This window comes from Labeo rohita, chromosome 15, assembly GCF_022985175.1.
Source record: "Labeo rohita strain BAU-BD-2019 chromosome 15, IGBB_LRoh.1.0, whole genome shotgun sequence".
Taxonomy (NCBI): Eukaryota; Metazoa; Chordata; class Actinopteri; order Cypriniformes; family Cyprinidae; genus Labeo; species Labeo rohita.
The window spans coordinates 24,022,814-24,041,626 of NC_066883.1; the positions used below are offsets into that span (position 1 = coordinate 24,022,814).

General features: G+C 36.3%; 1 protein-coding gene across 1 annotated transcript in view; it reads right to left on the reverse strand.

The window, feature by feature from the left end:
- Positions 1 to 1,932: 1,932 nt before the first annotated feature.
- pitpnm3 (PITPNM family member 3) overlaps positions 1,933 to 18,813 on the reverse strand; it is a 110,576-nt gene continuing 93,695 nt past the window's right edge. The window contains exons 14-20 of the mRNA XM_051129550.1: positions 14,144 to 14,260; positions 11,255 to 11,403; positions 10,852 to 11,001; positions 10,312 to 10,495; positions 7,813 to 7,941; positions 7,328 to 7,716; positions 1,933 to 5,020 (exon numbers count right to left, since the gene is read on the reverse strand). Of these exons, the coding sequence (XP_050985507.1) occupies positions 7,396 to 7,716; positions 7,813 to 7,941; positions 10,312 to 10,495; positions 10,852 to 11,001; positions 11,255 to 11,403; positions 14,144 to 14,260 (1,050 nt within the window). The 3' untranslated portion in view covers positions 1,933 to 5,020; positions 7,328 to 7,395. The remainder of the gene's footprint in view (positions 5,021 to 7,327; positions 7,717 to 7,812; positions 7,942 to 10,311; positions 10,496 to 10,851; positions 11,002 to 11,254; positions 11,404 to 14,143; positions 14,261 to 18,813) is intronic.

Sequence of the window (18,813 nt, forward strand, 5' to 3'; positions counted from 1 at the left end):
TTCCATAGCATCCAAAAGAATGAGCGGGATACATTCATTAATGCTGACAGCCACTGAGAGCATTTGTTCACCTGCTGACTTTAAAAGACCACAGACAATATCCTGCAAGGAAAAAAGCGTCCCTTGAGGGGGAAAGAAAAAGTTAATTTCACAGGAAACCTGCTGTCTGCACGTTTGTCGCTTTCAAGGACAGATGCTGTTTGCACTTGATTTAAACTACTTAAACAGAATTGAATGAGGAAGACAAAAGTGACTGGTGTGTTTTGGTTTCAAATCACTCACTTTTTTGCTTAGGTATCATTTATACCAGCATAAAAGTGATCGAATAGTATAATTAGTTTTGGATTTGCATACATATTAAGGTACAGGAATAGTACATCTAGAGCAAGCATGGGCAAACTCGGTCCTGGAGGACCGGTGTCCTGCAGAATTTAGCTCAAACCCTGATAAAACTCAACTGCCTGTAGCCTTCTAGCAATCGTGAAGACTTTGATTAGCTTTGATCAGTTTTTTGGAGCAGTTTGATCAGGCAGATTGAAGCTAAACTCCCTCCAGGACTGAGTTTGTCCATGCCTGAGCTACAGCATCGCTACTCTTGATTATGGAAGGCAATTTTCTGAGGAATTCTGAGGACTTTTTTCCTCAGAATTGCATGATACAAACTCTGATACAAAATTGTGTGATTCAAAATTGTGAGATATAAACTTGCAATTGCGAGTTATAAAGTCAGAATTGTGAGATAAAAACTTACAATTGCGAATTATAAAGTCATAATTGTGAGATATACTCACAATTTTTATTATTTTCTAAAAATTGCAATATAAAAGTACAATTTTGACTTTTTTCTGAGAATTGCATGATATAAAGTCACAATTGCTAGTTGTAAAGTCAGAATTGTGAGGTATAAACCCGCAATTGCGAATTATACAGTCAGAATTGTGAGATATACTCTCAATTTTTACTATTTTCTCAATTTGGACTTTTTTCTCAGAGTTGCATGACTAACAACTGCGAGAAATACAATCAGAATTGCAAGATATAAACGTTTAATTCTGACTTTTTTTTCCTCAGAATTGTGATATAAACTGACAATTGTGAGTTATAAATTCACAATTTTTACTTTTTTTCTCAGAACTGCATGACATAAACTCACAATTGCAAGAAATAAGGTCAGAATTGCGAAATATAAACACAATTGCAAGTTATTAAGTCAGAGTTGCGAGATGTATACTTTCAATTTTTACTGTCTTCTCAAAATGTATATAAACTCACAATTTTACTTTTTTCTCAGAACTGTGATATAAACTCGCAATTGCGAGTTATAAAGTCAGAATTGTGAGATATACTCACAATTTTTATTATATTCTCAAAATTGCAATATAAAGTTACAATTTGTGACTTGTGCGATATAAACTCACAATTTTGAGGGGAAAAGACGTTCTCAGAATTGTGACAATAACTTGCAATTGCATGTTATAAAGTCAAGAATTGTGAGATAAACTCACAATTCTGAGAAAAAGGTCAGAAATTTGAGTTTATCTTTATTTGTCAAAACTGCAAATTCATTTTTCATGCAATTCTGACTTTCACTTGCAATTGTGAGTTTGAATTCATGCAATTCTGACTTTATAACTCACAACTGCAAGGTTACATCTCACAATCCTGAGAAAAATTCAGAACTGCGAGATAAAGAAAAGTCAGAATTGTGAGATAAAAAGTTGCAATTACCTTTTTTATTTTTTATTCAGTGGTGGAAACGGGCTTCCATACTCGACAGAGTAATTTAGCGTGAGAACACTGAGCTGCTTCCTCTGATGTTTTGTGTGCGCGTGTGAATTGATAGAGCTGTACTCACCTTTCAGGCTGGTCGGAGAAAAGGTCACAACTTCACAAGTCTTCACAGCACTGACAGAGCTAAAGTTTACACAGATATATCAAGCAGGATTTCTAATGGTTTATTGAAGAGTGAGTATACAGCTCGGTAAAGGCCCAACAGAAGCACATCCACTGAAACAGACTGACTGGACCAAATACCACAATAATACATGTTTGTCAAGAGGCCTGTTATCGGAGGCCACTGACACAATTGTGTATTGAATATGTACTTTACATGTTTTTAAAATACAAATATACTTTTTCACACACCATCTGAGAATATAGATATTAGACAAATAAATATACATCTCGATAAGGCTGAAAACACGTTCATATATATTGACAATTCAGCAATGATCACACACGAAAGAATTAAAAAGTCTGCCTATAAAATCTCCACAAATTACAGGCTCAGTAACTATCAGAGGATCAAAAGGCCACTAGCACGATCTCTGAATTAAAAATATGTACAATAAATACAAAAATCCCCAAACTAACACTCACGTAACAGACATGCGCACACAGATACAGACCCACACGACCAAAACACTCATGCCTACCCACTTTCACACGGCCTCTAGTGTTATATAAAGATTTACAGTTAAATATACAACAAAATAAGATTACATAAATACTTTCGCTGTGAAATTGCAGTTTTTAATAGACAGCCTCATACAAAATACCAAAATCAGTAACTACGATAGGAAAATGTGACATTACAAGAACTACCGAGTCATGGTGACAACAGCATTATAGTGGCCTGACAGTGTCTTTTGTTCAAACACAGCTGTTTATTTACATTTGTTTATTGTAACATCAAGGTTGTCCTCAAGTATAGTTTAAAATACTAATATAGTATGTTCTTTAACAAGACCATCGTACTTCGTGAGATGGATTTACATGTAAACAATATCAACGTGTTGTGTTTGCGCAAGCTGTCGTACCGATAAAACCAAAAATGTGACACGATGACGACATCTTGACAACCACAGTCACTTCACAATACAAATTTAAAATGTTTATTTGGCCATTTAATGTGTGCTATGTAAAAGTTATTTTCTTAATCAGATTTTTAAATCTTGGTCTGCAGTCAAAATATCCGAGCATTCTTAAAAAAGATAAATTTACTTGAGAAGCAAAATAAATAGGTATGCATTGAAAGAGTATATATTTAATTTATACACTACTGTTCGAACAGTTTGGGGTCAGTAAGGTTTTATAATGTTTATGAAAGAGCCATCATACTCATCAAATATGCATTTGTTTGATCAAAAATACAATAAAACAGTAATATGCAGTCAAAAGTTTTTGCACTGTAAGATTTCTCTAAATCTTTTCTACTTACCAAGCCTGCATTTATTTGATCCAAAGTCCAGAAAAAACAGTAAAATTTGAAATATTTCCACCAGAGCTGTATTCTATTTAAATGCATTTTAAAATGGATTTTTTCCCCGTGATTTCAAAGCTGAATTTTTAGCATAATTACTCCAGTCACATGATCCTTCAGAAATCATTCTAATATTGTTTAAAACAGCTGAATAGAATTTTTTCAGGTTTCTTTGATGAATAGAATGTTCAGCATTTATCTGAAATAGAAATATTTTGTAACATTATTAATGTCTTTATCATCACGTTTGGTCAATTATAAAGCATCCTTGCTAAATAAAAGTATTAGTTTCTAAAATTTATTTTCAATATAATAAAAAGCATATTAGAATGATTTCTGAAGGATCATGTGACACTGAAGACTAGAGTAATGATGCTGAAAATTTAGCTTTGATCACAGGAAATAAATTACATTTTAATATATATTCAAATAGGAAACAGTTACTTGAAATAGTAAAAACATTTCAACATTTTACTGTGTTTGCTGTACTGTGGATGAAATAAATACAGGCCTTGAGCAGAAGAGACTTCTTTAAAAACATTAAAATCTTACTGTTCAAAAACTTTTGACAGGTAGTTATTTTTTTAAAAGAATTTTTAATAAGTTTTTTTTTTTTTACATTTCAGAAATCATTCTAATATGCTGATTTGGAGCTCAAAAAACATTCCTTTATACTATCAATGTTGCTTAAAATTTTGTGGAAACCATAATGCATGTTTTTTTTTTCAGGATTTGACAAATGGAAAGTTCAAAAGAACAATTTTATTTGAAACAAAAATAATCTGTACCAATTTAAAAGTCTCTGCTATCACTTTTGATCAATTTAATGCATCCCTGCATTAGCATTTTACACTATTGCTATAATCTTGCAGTTTTCTTTATTTATTCCCAAGATATACTGTCCGAAAACAATTCTTATGCTTCAAGTAAATTTATCTTGTTTTAAGGATGTTTAAATATTTTTACTGTAAAATGAGACAAAAATACCAATTAAGAAACTGCTGAATTCAGCTATTGCCACACACAAATACATCATACACACTCAGTTCGCCTCAGTGCCACCTATTGTATATTTACAACACGAGTGAGAGACAGGCACAAGAAGAACCACCGATGGTTGTAAATATGCTTCTGCAGTGTACCAGAGCTGCGAGTTGCGGCGTGACCCGGCAGAGGAGTGGGCGGAGTTCAGTAGCTTTGGCCGTCGCTGTCAGACTCTGTTCTGGCTGAGCGACTAAACAGAGACAGGGGCGACGAAAGTTCAGGCCGGGTCGCCACACTGGCACAAAAGGTTAATGTACAGTTTGCAAGTCAGTCTGGCCACAAGCGGGCCATAGACAGCCGCCCAGAGAGCAGACAAATGCCTGCAATATTAAAACAGAGGGATTATTGCAGGAGTCAGCGCAGCCACCTGTCCGAGCAGCGGGACGCTCACCCTCCCTCTTCCTCCGTATTGCTTAGACGTGAGGAAATTTGATGTTTTCTCTAAGGATCTTAGATATCCTCTTTGTTCCTGATGGGTGGTGAGGAATCCTTCGTACGATGCTAAATAAATCCAGAAGTTACATCTCCGAAGCGGATGAAACTGAATTTCGAAACAGTTCTCCTCTGCTCCTGCTGCTGAAACAAAGCATCAGGACAGAGTTTGTGCGTTGCTGTATCAGATCCGTGCAGACGGCACTTCACTGAGGAGTTTTTATCAGCTCACGTGGGATTTGTCTTTATTATGGTGTAACATCAGCAGAAGGAGTAAAGATGCTGTGGGGTTGAGGGAGGAAAGAGATTGTGAATCAAAGAGCGCTTCACGCGGCAGTCACGCTTCAATGAGCGCCCATATAAATATCTATTTCATTACGAAAACCATCAGAGAAAATTACAAACGGTTTCCCAAGGAGCCACACGCAGGCCGCGGCCGGCTTCTATCTCATCAGGCAAATGTTATTTGGCAAAAGGGAAGAGCGCTTGAGTCGGGGCATGTCTGGGCACTCTTATTTGCGGATCACCGGGCCCAGCAGAGGAGCCCCTCAGCTGCACATTTGCATTCAGATTTGCACGGCGTGATGGGAGATGAGGCGGTGGGAGGCCTGAGCTCTATTAATAATCTTCAGCCTTTTTTACAGTTCTGATTATGAATGAACCAGAGCTGGCGGAGGGGTACCGTCCCCTTTAATGGCGAGGTTTGGAAGGATGTCGAGGCACCGGTACTGTCCCTAATCACTTTTTCTCCATTTGCCAGGATAAAGCCACTGAATCATTCGGGGAGGGTTGCAAACCGATATTGTGGGGGTTTGAGGTCTTACTGGGTTCTGAATACAAATTTTGGCTTATGAATTCAGCGATGCCGAAATTGAATTTAGGAGTATTTTACAGCACAATGAGAATATTAGATGCGTGCTCATTTGAAATTTTAATTTAACTCAAATTTAAAACATGGTCATGCCCTGTCCAAGCACAAAATCTGTTTATTATGCATTAGAGACCAAACAAAAAAGCCTGAGGGACTGTTCAACACAGGATATGTTGTGCTTTTAATAATACAAGAAAAAACAGAAGGGAGAAAATAATGCTTCTTTTCAATTTTTTTTTTAATTATAGAAACTAGAAGCGGTAAGTATACTAAAATAATTACGTTAATTAAAATAACTCAGTTCCATAATTTCTAAAATTAAATGCTGTTCATGGTTTTCATTTTACTACCAGTGAATTTACATGACTTTTCTAGTCAGTTTTATTTTTTACTCAAAAGAAATTTCTCCCCAATAAAAATATATGTATAGATACACACACACACACACACACACACATTACCTGTCAAAAGTTTTTGAAGTTTGTTTTTTTTTTTAAAGAATTCTCTTCTGCTCACCAAGCTTGTATTTATTTGATTCACAGTACAGCAAAAACAGAAAATTTGTCAAAATATGTTTACCATTTAAAATAACTGCTTCCTATTTGAATATATTTTAAAATGTAATTTACTCCTGTGATCAAAGCTTAATTTTTTTGTACATTTTTATACATGTATATACTATATATTTTCAGGATTCTATGACAATAGAAAGATCCAAAGATCAGCATTTATCTGAAATAAAAAGCTTTTGTAACACTATACACTAAAAAATAGCTTGGAGTCAGTTTAATTTTTTTTTTTTTTTTGGAAAAAGAAATTATAGAAATTAATACTTTTATTTAGGATGCTTTACACTTTTTTGATTAGTCAAAAGTGATGATAAAGACATTTATAATGTTACAAAAGAGTTCTATTTCAGATAAATGCTGTTCTTCTGAACTTTCTATTCATCAAAGAAACCTGAAAAAAATTTATTCAGCTGTTTTCAACATAATAATAATAATAATAATAATAATAAAAAATGTTTTCTGAGCGGCAAATCAGAATAATAGAATGATTTCTGAAGGATCAAGTGACTTTGTAATCACAGGAATAAATTAAATTTTAAAATATATTCAAATAGAAAACTGTTATTTTAAATAGTAAAAATATTTCAAAATTTTACTGTTTTTGCTGTATTTTGGATCAAATAAATGCAGGCTTGATGAGCAGAAGAGACAACTTTAAAACATTAAAAATCTTACTGTTCAAAGACTTTTGACTGGTAGTGTATATACTGTATATATACTTTTCTAGTGTGTTTTTTAATTATTAAAAATCTATCTATCTATCTATCTATCTATCTATCTATCTATCTATCTAAAAATATTACAACTCTATTAATTTCCATGACTTCCACATCTAGAAATCACACTTTTAAAATTCCTTGGTTGTTAAATAAAAATGGCCATAGTTAAGAGAACAAATTAAATTAAGAAATATATTTCAGGTCTTGTTAGCTTTTTCTTTATTTTTAAGCTAATTCAAAAATTTAAAGTCATTTTAGAACATAAGCTATTTAAGCCATGTTGTGGCCCCCTGAAAGTGTGCTGAGGCCCCCTATTGGGTCCTGGCTCCTTGGTTGAGAACCCCTGGCCTAGAGCATGTTTACGTAAAAAAACAATTAAAAAGCATGCAAAATTGTGTTTTGTGTGAACAGGCCTAAAACTAAATCTTACCTGGGCTCAGTCCACCGAGAGATCACTACCATCTGTCCTTTTTCCATCCCTCCTATGTTTCTCTTGGGTCAGGGAGTGGTGTCGCCACGGTGCATGGACCCCCGTGCCCACATGGCATGGCCTGGAGCCCCTCCACCACCGTGATCCTTGTCCGACTCGGGCTGGCTCTGAGCTCGCTCCGGTTTAGGATTGGGTGTCATGGGTGGCTCAGGCTGCTGCACCGACATGGTGCGGCGAAGGTGTGTCCTCTTACACAGAAAATCCGGTTTGGCTGACAGCCCAAATGAGCCCTTTCGCAAAACCATTCGCACCGAGGAGCTCTTCTTGGGCCGGGCTCTGTGACTGAACTGCAGGGAGGAGAGATGTGCTGCATAGCCCTCGCTCAGGAACTGTGATAGATCAAGACATTAGAGTAAACTAGATCAATATTGACCAGTTATGGTGGAAATTGAGTGAAAGACACAGAAGAATCAAAATTAGTTAACCTGGCACTGGTTCTGGTACTTCTTAGAGGGTCGTCCCACTATATATATCTGGTTGGGGTTGAGGCCCAGCATGCTGTAGACGGAAATGTCCTTCATGGAACCGTAGGCACAGTTGATTTTAATGTGACACTGCCAACATGAGAAAAGGGCAAATTTGTGAGAGACGCCCTGAGGATACACTACGAAAACACCTCAGTTCCTGTGTGACTACTCATGCGTGAGACAGAGGAAGCAAGCGTGAGAGAGATGCACCAAGAGAGAAGCAGAAACAAAGGAATAAAGAGAAGTGATGCGTTTCTTACTCTTCATTCCTTCTATGTGGTGTATTTTCATATCTGCACCATATATTTGTAATAAACACTGCCATTTTTGTTTTTAAAGGATTTTTGGTGCTCACCATAAAAAAAACAGGGAAAAAAAAAAACTAAAAAATAACGAAATATTATTACAATTTGAAACACACTACCAGTCGAAAGTTTTTGAAGATTTTTAATGTTTTTTTTTAAGGAGTCTCTTTTGCTCACCAAGCCTGCATTTATTTGGTCCAAAATACAGCAAAAGCAGTAATATTGTGCAATATTTTTACTATTTAAAATAACTGTTTTCTATTTGAATATATTTTAAAATGTAAATTTATTCCTGTGATCAAAGATACATTTTCAGCATCATTACTCCAGTCTTCAGTGTCATATCATCCTTCAGAAACCATTATAATATGCTGATTCGCTGTTCGAGAATATTTATTATTATTATTATTATTATTATCATCATCATTATTTTTTTTCAGAATTCTTTGATGAATTGAAAGATCCAAAGATCAGCATTTATCTGAAATAAAACCTTTATTTATTTATTTATAGAAATTAATATTTTTATTTAGCAAGGATGCTTTAAATTAATCAAAAGTGATGATAAAGACATTTATAATTTTACAAAAGATTTCTATTTCAGATAAATGCTGTTCGGAACCTTCTATTCATCAAAGAAACCTGAAAAATTCTACTCAGCTGTTTTCAACATAATAATAATAATAATAATAATAATAATAATAAATGTTTTTTTTTTTTTTTTTTTGTTTTTTTGTTTTCTGAAGGAGCATGTGACTGGAGTAATGATGCTAAAAATTCAGCTTTGATCACAGGAATAAATTACATTTTAAAATATATTCAAATAGAAAACAGTTATTTTAAATAGTGAAAATATTTCGAAATGTTACTGTTTTTGTTGTACTTCGGATCAAACAAATGCCGGCTTGGTGAGCGGAAGAGACTTCTTTAAAAATCATCAAAAATCTTACTGTTCAAAAGCTTTTGACTGGTAGTGTATATATTTTCTATTAGAATATATTTTAAAATGAAATTTATTCCTGTAATGGCAAAGCTGATTTTTCAAGGTCATAGAAATCATTCTCATATGCTGATTTTATGGTCAAGAAATATATATATATATTTTATATTTTAAAGTTGTGGTGTTATTAATATTTTTGTGAAAACAGTGATATGCTTTCCCCCCCCCAGAATCAATAGAAAGTTCAAAAGAACAGCATTTCTTCTAAAAATAAATCTTTTGTAACAAATTTCTTGTTTGTCACTTTTAATCAACTGAATGCATCCTTTTTGAATAAAAATATACATTTTTGATTAATTTACTGCATCCTTTTTGAATAAAAGCCATTTTAATTTTAATGCATCGCAATTTAATTCATTCTTTCTGAATAAAAACTTTTTACTTTTTTTTTTTATTTCTATATATTGGATACTGGACATTGGATAGTGAAATTCTTTATCTTACTAATAAGTACTGAAATCATATTAACTAGTTTATTAGAATTAACTGAACATAAAAGTGAAATTTCCAAGTGCTTTTTATAACATTTGAATTGTTTCTTCATTTTGTCTTTCTTAAATTAAAGTAATTCAAACAAAACATGTTCTATTTTCAGAGGAAAATAGTTGTAATTGGTAATCACTATAAAAAAAGATTTCTTAAAATTTACTTTCCATTTTGTTAATCATTTGTAAAATTCTTTTGACTAACAAAAGCCAGTTCCTCAATTACATCATCCTCTAGCAAGTTACATCATTTTTGTTGGGAAGCCAACAGCTAAACCACCAGTGAGTATTAGCAATGGATTTGAAGAAATCCGTGATGTTTTGTGGTATTTGTTTATCTTAATCTAACTCTACTAGATCAAATTTCCTATATAATGTCATAACATTTGAAAGATGGTTAATTAAACATTTACAAAATGTAGGCTAAATCTTAATGCCTCATTGAGCATTGGTTAAACACAGCTTTTTCCTTCCATCCTGACAGGCATCCTGTTCGTTTTAATAGTGTGTACATAAGGAGTTATGACTCATAAAGTGCCTGAACTTAACAGAGCATATTTCTGAAAGTGTAATGTACCTACAACGCAGGCATACTCATATTTTACAGTTCGAGTTCAAAAGGTACTGCAGAACAAGAATGACCCACATACTAAATTTGTCGACTTACGTCTTGCACCAAGTTCCTGAGGAAGATGGTTTTCTGGCGAAGAGGGTCGTGCACCAACCCTTCCGAGAAAAAGATCATCCCCTGGGGGAAGTTGTGTTGAGACAGCCAGGATACAACCCTTTGCTTCTGCATGTCTGGACGGCCAGTGATGTAAATGATCAGGTAGCCCAGGTCCTGCCAGTGTCTGTACACAAAATACTATCATTTACTCTTTGAGCGATCCCATAATGCTTGGCGAAAAACAGTTGGGGACTGATTCCCGAATCATCATGGCGCCTGGTCCTCCAACAACAGATTGCATTTGACAAAGCAGTAAATTTGCCCAAGGACAGTCTGGGAAACAACCCAAGATTGTCCATTTGTAAATCCCAAACCCCATCTGATATCTGGTATCAGCACTTTGCTATCTCTCTATTAAATGAAATCCAATTGTGCCTCACCGGCAAGCCGGTCCTTTTCAATATTGCTATGGCATGAAATGAAAGCATCGATTCTCTCTCACACACATTTACACAGAAAGCCGCACTGTGAATTTGTTACCTGACCACATCCACAGCTCCGGGCCGTACTTTAGGGTCGCTGCCCATAATAGAGACGCTAGCGGCAAATGAACCGTCAATGCTAAAGACGACACACTCCATCCCCCGCGGCAACACCGTCAGGAAGGCCTCTGCGCTCGTCTGGTCACCCCTGCGAGGAAAGAGTGACATGAGGTGTGGGGAGAACAAAGACCCGGCTCTTGATCAAGCTCGAGATGCGGCATGAAGCCCGAGATCAATTTAACAGCGAGGAGTTGTTCTCCTTCAGCCCTCAGGGTGAGAGTGTTATGAGTGCCAATTGAACGCTCTTTGGTATCCTTGCAAATTATCCCCGCTGAGAAAACCTTGAGAGCACGGCCATTTTGGATATATTACAAGTAATCTTCAGGGTCCCATTGACTTACTTGACGACCATTTTAATTGGGTAGACCCCCACGGCCAACTTTTTGCTTTTGGGGATGGTGTAGGTCACTCTGCCACTGCTGTTGGTCACCTCGGTGTCTAAGTGCTCCCACCGACCCGACTGTGGCTGGGTCATCACGTACACATCGACCTGAGAGACAAAACAACAAAGAAACAGACAGCGGGAGGGAGTGAGTGATTGGAAGGAGATTATTGAGGCATACTAGGGTTGTCACGACACCAAAATGTCAGTAGTCGATACCAGTACCAGTGGCCACCACAGGAATAAATGACATTTTAAAATGTATAAAAATAATAAAAGAGCTAGGGCTGCCCTCGACTAAAGATTTTTCTGATCGACTAGTAGTCGTTCATTTTAAGCGTTAGTTGACTATTAGTCACACATTTTTATTAATAAACCATATAAATTATAATAATGAGCCTTTATTGCCTATATATAAGTGTTTAAGCGCACGAAAAATGGCAAATATAATAACTATGAATGTGTCAGGGAAAAACAGCAAGGAGATTGCATTAACATTTTAAAATTTATTTATAACTGCTTTTTGTTTTCGGCTTATAAGATTAAGTCAGCATCACCAACTCCTCATCTCCACAGTAGTGATGCACAATCTGAGAATATTTGTTTTCTGTTTGAATTGGTTCATTGAAAAGTATTTTACTCTCTATAGATATATTTTCATGTCTGTAAGGCAAGTATACACAGAGTTTTGCACGCAAGTTCACAAAGACCGAAACGGCAGAAAGCGTATCCTGTTGGTTTCATTATTTTACAAAAGCGCAATGTTTTGTTGTTATTTTGAGTGCATACAAACAAACGTAGTGTCTTCGAAAGATGCATTATTTTTATCTGTATGACCACAAATGACAAAATGATGTATTTTAAGAGCAAGTGACCGCACCGGCGCCTCCATCTGTCATGCAGTAAGCGCGCTAATATTCAGCTTCCACACGTCGCACAGACACTTCAATAGTGCACATTTTTCTAGGTTAACATTAGATTGAGCTGCCATGTAAAGTTGCTACTACATACATCTTTTAGATGAAAAGCCATATTTGAGGTTGATGAATGATAGGTGAGCATTTGGATGTCCTGCCAGATGTACTGTATTACCACATATGTTGTTAATGATCTGTCCAATCACAGACTGCGTGACTTTGCCGCTGTCGGTGGAATTTCTGTTCTTTTCTGCGACTAATCGACTAATAAAATTTTGTCCGCCCAAGGCTCTTCTCACCGACTAATGGTTGGTCAACTATTAGGGGGCAGCCCTATAAAGAGCTACTTTAAAATGTAATATTTCTTTACAATAATACTTTTTTAATGTATTTTATGTAAATAATGAGTAGTTTCTATATTGACACATCCGTAGTTTCATCAGATTTTTACATGTGCAGCCACATATTACCACAAGCTTCAAGTGCTATTCACAGTGAAGTGAGTACAGATACTCTAAAAGATAATAGTAAGGTTTCACTTGCGGCCAAATTAGGGCTAACACTTAACTGGTAGAAATTTATCAACTGGTAGAGATTTTCCACTATCGTCTCTATAGCAGTTAAAGGCTCACTTGACGTTCGTCAAGAAACCATAACACTTGCATGCGTTTTTAAGCACTGCAGTTTAAAAAAACAAGTGATTTTAAGCTGTTAAAACGCAATCAGCAGCGAAATAGAATGCTATATGCATGCTCTCAGAGAGAGGTGCACACGTGACGATGGCGCTCCTTGAGTTATTTTTGTCGCTTTATAAGCCTTGAATGGTTAAATACACACATTTCTAAGCATCAATATGCATGTATTTTCAGGTATCCTCGTAAACACATTAATTTAGGTCTTAAGTAAAAGCAAACAGCTGAGAAAGGAAACACATGTGTGACAGTATATTGGATCCAGGCAGCTTTTAAAGTGACAGCAGTATAATATTCCTGCTGTCTGTTGTTCATGTTAACTAACTAACAAAAGAGAGAACACTTCTCAGTTCTTTTGATTAAATCACTTTTGTAACTTTAATAAGAATGAATGTATATTTAACAGAGTGTCTATTTACACTAAGTGCAAATAGCACGACTTGTTGGCAGAGGCTATTTACACTAACTCCACCCATAAACGTGTGACTGGACTAGGTGGCAGTGGTATAACAACAGTTCCGGTGGCGAAGAGGGTAAAATGTGTGCTGTAGTCACTTTTGACACTACCTTCTGCCAGACTTTTTTTCTCCCTTTTCAAATGTCATATCACATCCGAAAGGCATTTATTTATTATATTATTAAAAGTTGAAAATAAAGTTTCAGGTAGGGTTAGGGTAGGTGTAGGGAGGGCTTATATTGTCATCCATTGAATGCATGTCACATATAGCATATTGTTATGAAAATACTGCTATTTTCACTTAGTGTAAATAGAATCCATTGCTATTTGCACTTAGTGTATAATAGCATCTATCACTAAGAAAATATGCTATTTTACACTTACACTTAGTGCAAATAGCCGCTGCCTATATTTAATTTACACAGTGAAGAATATGCATTATAAGTGAGGTTTTTTGTCCTATTTATTGTAATTAGTTTCTTATTCTTATATAATCTCTGACTGTTTACTTGTATTCAGTGAGCTTGAGTTTGTTTGTTTTTTATTTAGGGTAGTTTTTTTTGTGATATTGACATTGGTGAAAAGAATTATGAAATTTCTATGGTATCAAAATGTTTTATATCATTTACATTTTATATCATCATCATTATAGACCTTACTTAAAGCAAAAATAACTATATTGTGATATATATCGTTACTGTGAAATAAAATTACTTGTATCGTGATATAAGATTCGATCATATCGCCTACCCCTGGACCATAGTGGACCATTGCTCTCTCACCTTTTCCCCAGTCAGGGTCACCATATCCAGCGGACCGTACATGAAGCGACCAACCAGGGTCTGATGCCCGTCTTCGGTTGCGATGACATCATTGACTCTGTGGTTGGCCGTGACATTCTGCAGACACAAAAAGGAGATGTCAGGTTGCCTCTGCTTTCCTATCAATTTCTTGCCACAAGAGAGTCTGTCATGAGAAATAAGGCAAAGCATGAGTGTAAATGACACTGATAATACTGCCATTTCTGACAGATGGAAAAAGAGAAAGGGGCAGTTTCATAAGTATGCAGTACAAAGTCCTTCCAAAAGAGGGTGTCACACTCTAATCCTTCCCTTCTTCAATAAATTTCATTTCAGTGATAAAGCTGTTTTACACAGGGCCCAGTGAAGATAAATCCAGCAGCCCCTGCTGAGGCAGCTGTGCTTAAATGGGAAATTAAAGCAAGCAAAACACAGAGCTATGCAAATCCTGAAAATAACTGGCCACAGTCACCTTCATGACAGCAGAGGAAGCAGGCAAACAGAGAGAGGAAGATAAATGCATGAAGCTTTTTCTTTGCTGTTTTATAGAGCAAAGACAAGGCTTTGAGACAGCGTCTGAATTCACAAAAAGCTTCTTCCCATAAGCCTGACTCAAAACATCCCTCTCATACACCAGCTACTACAGTGACGAAATCCAACAGGATACTGAGGCTTAAATGAACTGAGGTCTAAAAATGGCAAACAGTACTAGATTTTCACAGTTTCTGAACAAAGTTTGAGAAGTGCGTGCTCAAGGCTTTATATGCCACTGCTAAAGCTATCTGAGTGGTTGTTAGCATGTTGCTACATCCTACGTCATCAGCTGGAACGCCACTCTCTTGTGTACGCACATATGATAGTTAGCAGAAATTTTAAATATGGATATTTTTTGTACAAAAATGCATTGATTTGCTTCAGGAGGCCTTTATTATCCCTCTGGAGCTGTGTGGAGTACTTCTTATGATGGATGGATAAACTTTATTGGACTTCAAAATCTCAACACCCATTCACTACCATTATAGAGCTTGGAACAGCCAGGACGTTGGCGTTCCTATTACTCTTCTTCTTCTGTTTCTTCTGGTTGAGTCTATGGCAGCCCATAGAACCACTTGCGGGAAAGTTGTGAAATTTGGCACACTGATAGAGGACACACTCAACATTAACCACAGCAAGTTTGGAGTCTCTAACTCAAACTCTCTAGCGCCACCACTTGTCCAGAATTTCAACATTGTAAGGTTTAGTTTTCTCGCTATTTTCAATTGTTAAAAAAAAAAACACTTTTTTCGAATTCGTTTGTCTGTTTTTCACCAAAATTGGCTCAGATCATCTTCAGACCATCCTGGCAAAAAGTTATGGAATTCAAGTTGATTAATCAAACCGGTTTCAAATAACGCGCAAACGAATTATATGAAAAGCACGCAAAAATTAATGTGAGGCTATATATCCACAACGGTTTGGCGTATTGAGACCAAACTTAGTGTGTATTATAACAAGCATGACTTGAGGTTTTCTGCAGTGTTTCAGCACAGTGCCACCTAGTGGTCAGGAGATATGAAAAATGCCTATTTTTGCTTATAACTTCTGAATGGTTTGGCCAAAAAAAAAAACTTCACAAAACAGGTCTTGGTAGATTCGGTGCACCATACTGAGTCGAACCATACCCAATTTTCCCATGTCTGCCATTTTTATTTTTTGTCAAAAAATGCTATATTTTACGAATGCACTGGCGTATTGTTACGACATTCGATTTGTGTTTTCAGCACCATGCATGTGTGATGATAAAGAAATTTCAAAATATGCTGAAATATATCTCAATATATACCTTGCTTCATGCCAAAAACAACGATAACAATTATGCCAAAATTGGTCGATTTTTTTTTTCTAGATCGTTGGTCTGATTTTCACCAAATTTGACTTCATCTTCAGACAAGCTAGCAAAACGTCATGTATTTATGTCGATATTGAAAACGGTTTTTGTTTAATGCGTCAATTAATTTGCTGGAAAGATGCCAAACTCCATCTGAGGCTGTATCTCTGCAAAGCTTTGACATATTTACACCAAACTTTGTATTTGCCATTGTCACCTCACACTGACCACACCACAACAATTTGGTAACAACATCACCTATTGTTTAAAAGTAATACACCATTCATTAACCATTAATAATGAAATTTCAAAAAATGCTAATAACTTTTGATTGCATCAGCCTTTTGTAATGAGACTGGTCTCAAAAGAGTCAAATTATGGATTATGTCGATAGACTTAACCGTTTTCGTATAGCAATGCAACAAATTTAAGGCTCTCTCTGCAAAGCTTTGACAAATTGACACCAATTGGTGTCACCTATTGGTCAAAAGTGAAAAAGCATTAAATCATATTACTAGCGGTAATATGTTTTTATGATTTTTCACCCATTTTGACTAAAATCATCTTAAAATGGCTTCTGATGCTTGCTGTCTTGCTTGCCTAGTGCTTGGCCTTGTTAGCCTTCCGGCATGGTCACTTTTGAATGAGATGCTTAGTACCGTGACTTTGCTAATATTATGCTATCATGTTAATATGGCATGAGCCCACACAGAGCTGTACAGCCCCGTAAATCATTAGCCTACACAAGCTAATGAGACTGATTGCGCAGATTTGTCATTTAATGAAGCGGTTAAACATTTCCCAGCTTGCAGCCATTTACATATTGATTAAGTCAGTCAATAATTCATCTTGGCATGTGCCCATACATGATTGCCATATGATGGGCTTCCAAACCAACACACATTCTAGAGAGACCCACACAAACAGCCAACAAGCAACACACCGACCGCCATATGTGCTAGTGACACACCTTAATGAATCTTCAGACACAAAGGCACATGTTGCTGTTAGGAAAAGCATGTATGTTCATGGAATGGATCCAGATTGGCGCTGACTTTATGCCTTGCAGCTCGCTCACCGAGCCAAAATGATGCAGCACATCCACACAAACACAGAAGCATTCAGGGTCTCATAGCGGAATCAGGAGAGTCTTTCGAAAACAACATGACTGCATAGAAACGCCTTTGACTTGAAAGGCTAGCAAGCGCTCTGATCAAATGCTGTTGAGGTCATCAGCGCATTCAGAAGGGCTCAGCGGGCGGCAGAAATAACCACGATTTCAGATCAAGGTCCTGAGTGATCAAAAAAACATTCCCTGTGAAAAGAAAAGGTAGCGGTGATAACACAGAAGTGTTTCACTGAGCTATACTTAACCTCAGTGAAGGACTGGGAAGAATTGGTCTTTGTTATGGCGGGGTCTTTTAAAAGCGAGCGCTGAAATACCCGGTAAACCTGCACAGGCAGTAGTTTTCAGCAACACTGTTAGGTAATTGTGTTGATGTGCCTCCGAGCAGTAAATCAAGGTCGGCCGTGATGCTTATTTTCGTAAGGCGCGGATTTCTGCCCACACACGCTGAGCTATTGTGCCGCATTTGAGAAACTCAAAGCCCTGGCAGAGGGGGGGATATTTTTAGTTCTTGTACAATGTCAGGACTCTGCTGCAGTCCACATTTTTACTTGAGTGATGTGTGTGTGTGTATGTCTGTCTGAATCTGCAGACCAGAGTCAGAAATTAGCCAGGGCTGAGGGGGGGGGGTTGCATTCAAAAGGGACAAAAATGCCCTGGATATTTAAATACAGGGGCCAAAAAAATGTCCCCAATCGAAACCGATATTAGATCAAAATCTACAGTGACTGCAGATTAGGGCTGGGTTTTGACATAAATTTCACAAGCTTGTGACTCGATTTAATTTGACTCGAAATTGATTATTTTTTATAAATATCAGGTACAGTAATTTCAGTACAAAAAGTCTCTCAACTAATGCTGTAAAATACCAAAAACCTGCTCTCTAGACTTCAATTCTCTAGCAGACTAACGGTTGCACGGTTAATGAGTCATTGCACAGTTAAAACACTGACTGAGCAATTACATGAGACAGGATATGGATGTCAGTAAGTTATAATCTTTCTTTTAACATACCTTTGAATGTTTTATTATGTTTATTCGCGCTGTAACTGGTTAAAATGGAGGAGATGATCGGTTCGTGTGCTGCTCATCTTGAACTGCTACAGCGATCTGTCACTCCATATTAAACAGCACCAAAATGGTATTTATTGTTTGAATATTGTAGAAAAATGTACAGGAATTTGAAATAAAATAGAATATGAAAGCTGAGACTTTGTTTCATATCAAAAGTAACAAAGCACAAAGCTTATTACGATCTATACAATTGGATGTGCGCTATAATGTTCCATTCATTAACTGAAAACAGGTTAAACATATCAATTCTTGGTATTTAAGAATCATTATAGTTTTGTAAAAATGAGAATCGATTAAACAGCACATGAACAGAACAAAGTCCATGGCCTACACTTTTTCCAATAATCTGTTTTACTCAACTGCTGCTACTTAAAAAAACAAAACATAAAAAACAATATAGCACCAATATATCAAGCAGTGCTGTTTTTATGTGGTTAGAAAAACAATATGCCCACATATTAAACACTGAAAATCAATCCTAACAGGCAAACATTGCCTCCTAATAAATATCTGACACTGCTGCAGACAGATACCTCTATCACACTGTCATCTAACTGATGGATAACATTACTCAGCAGATTTCAT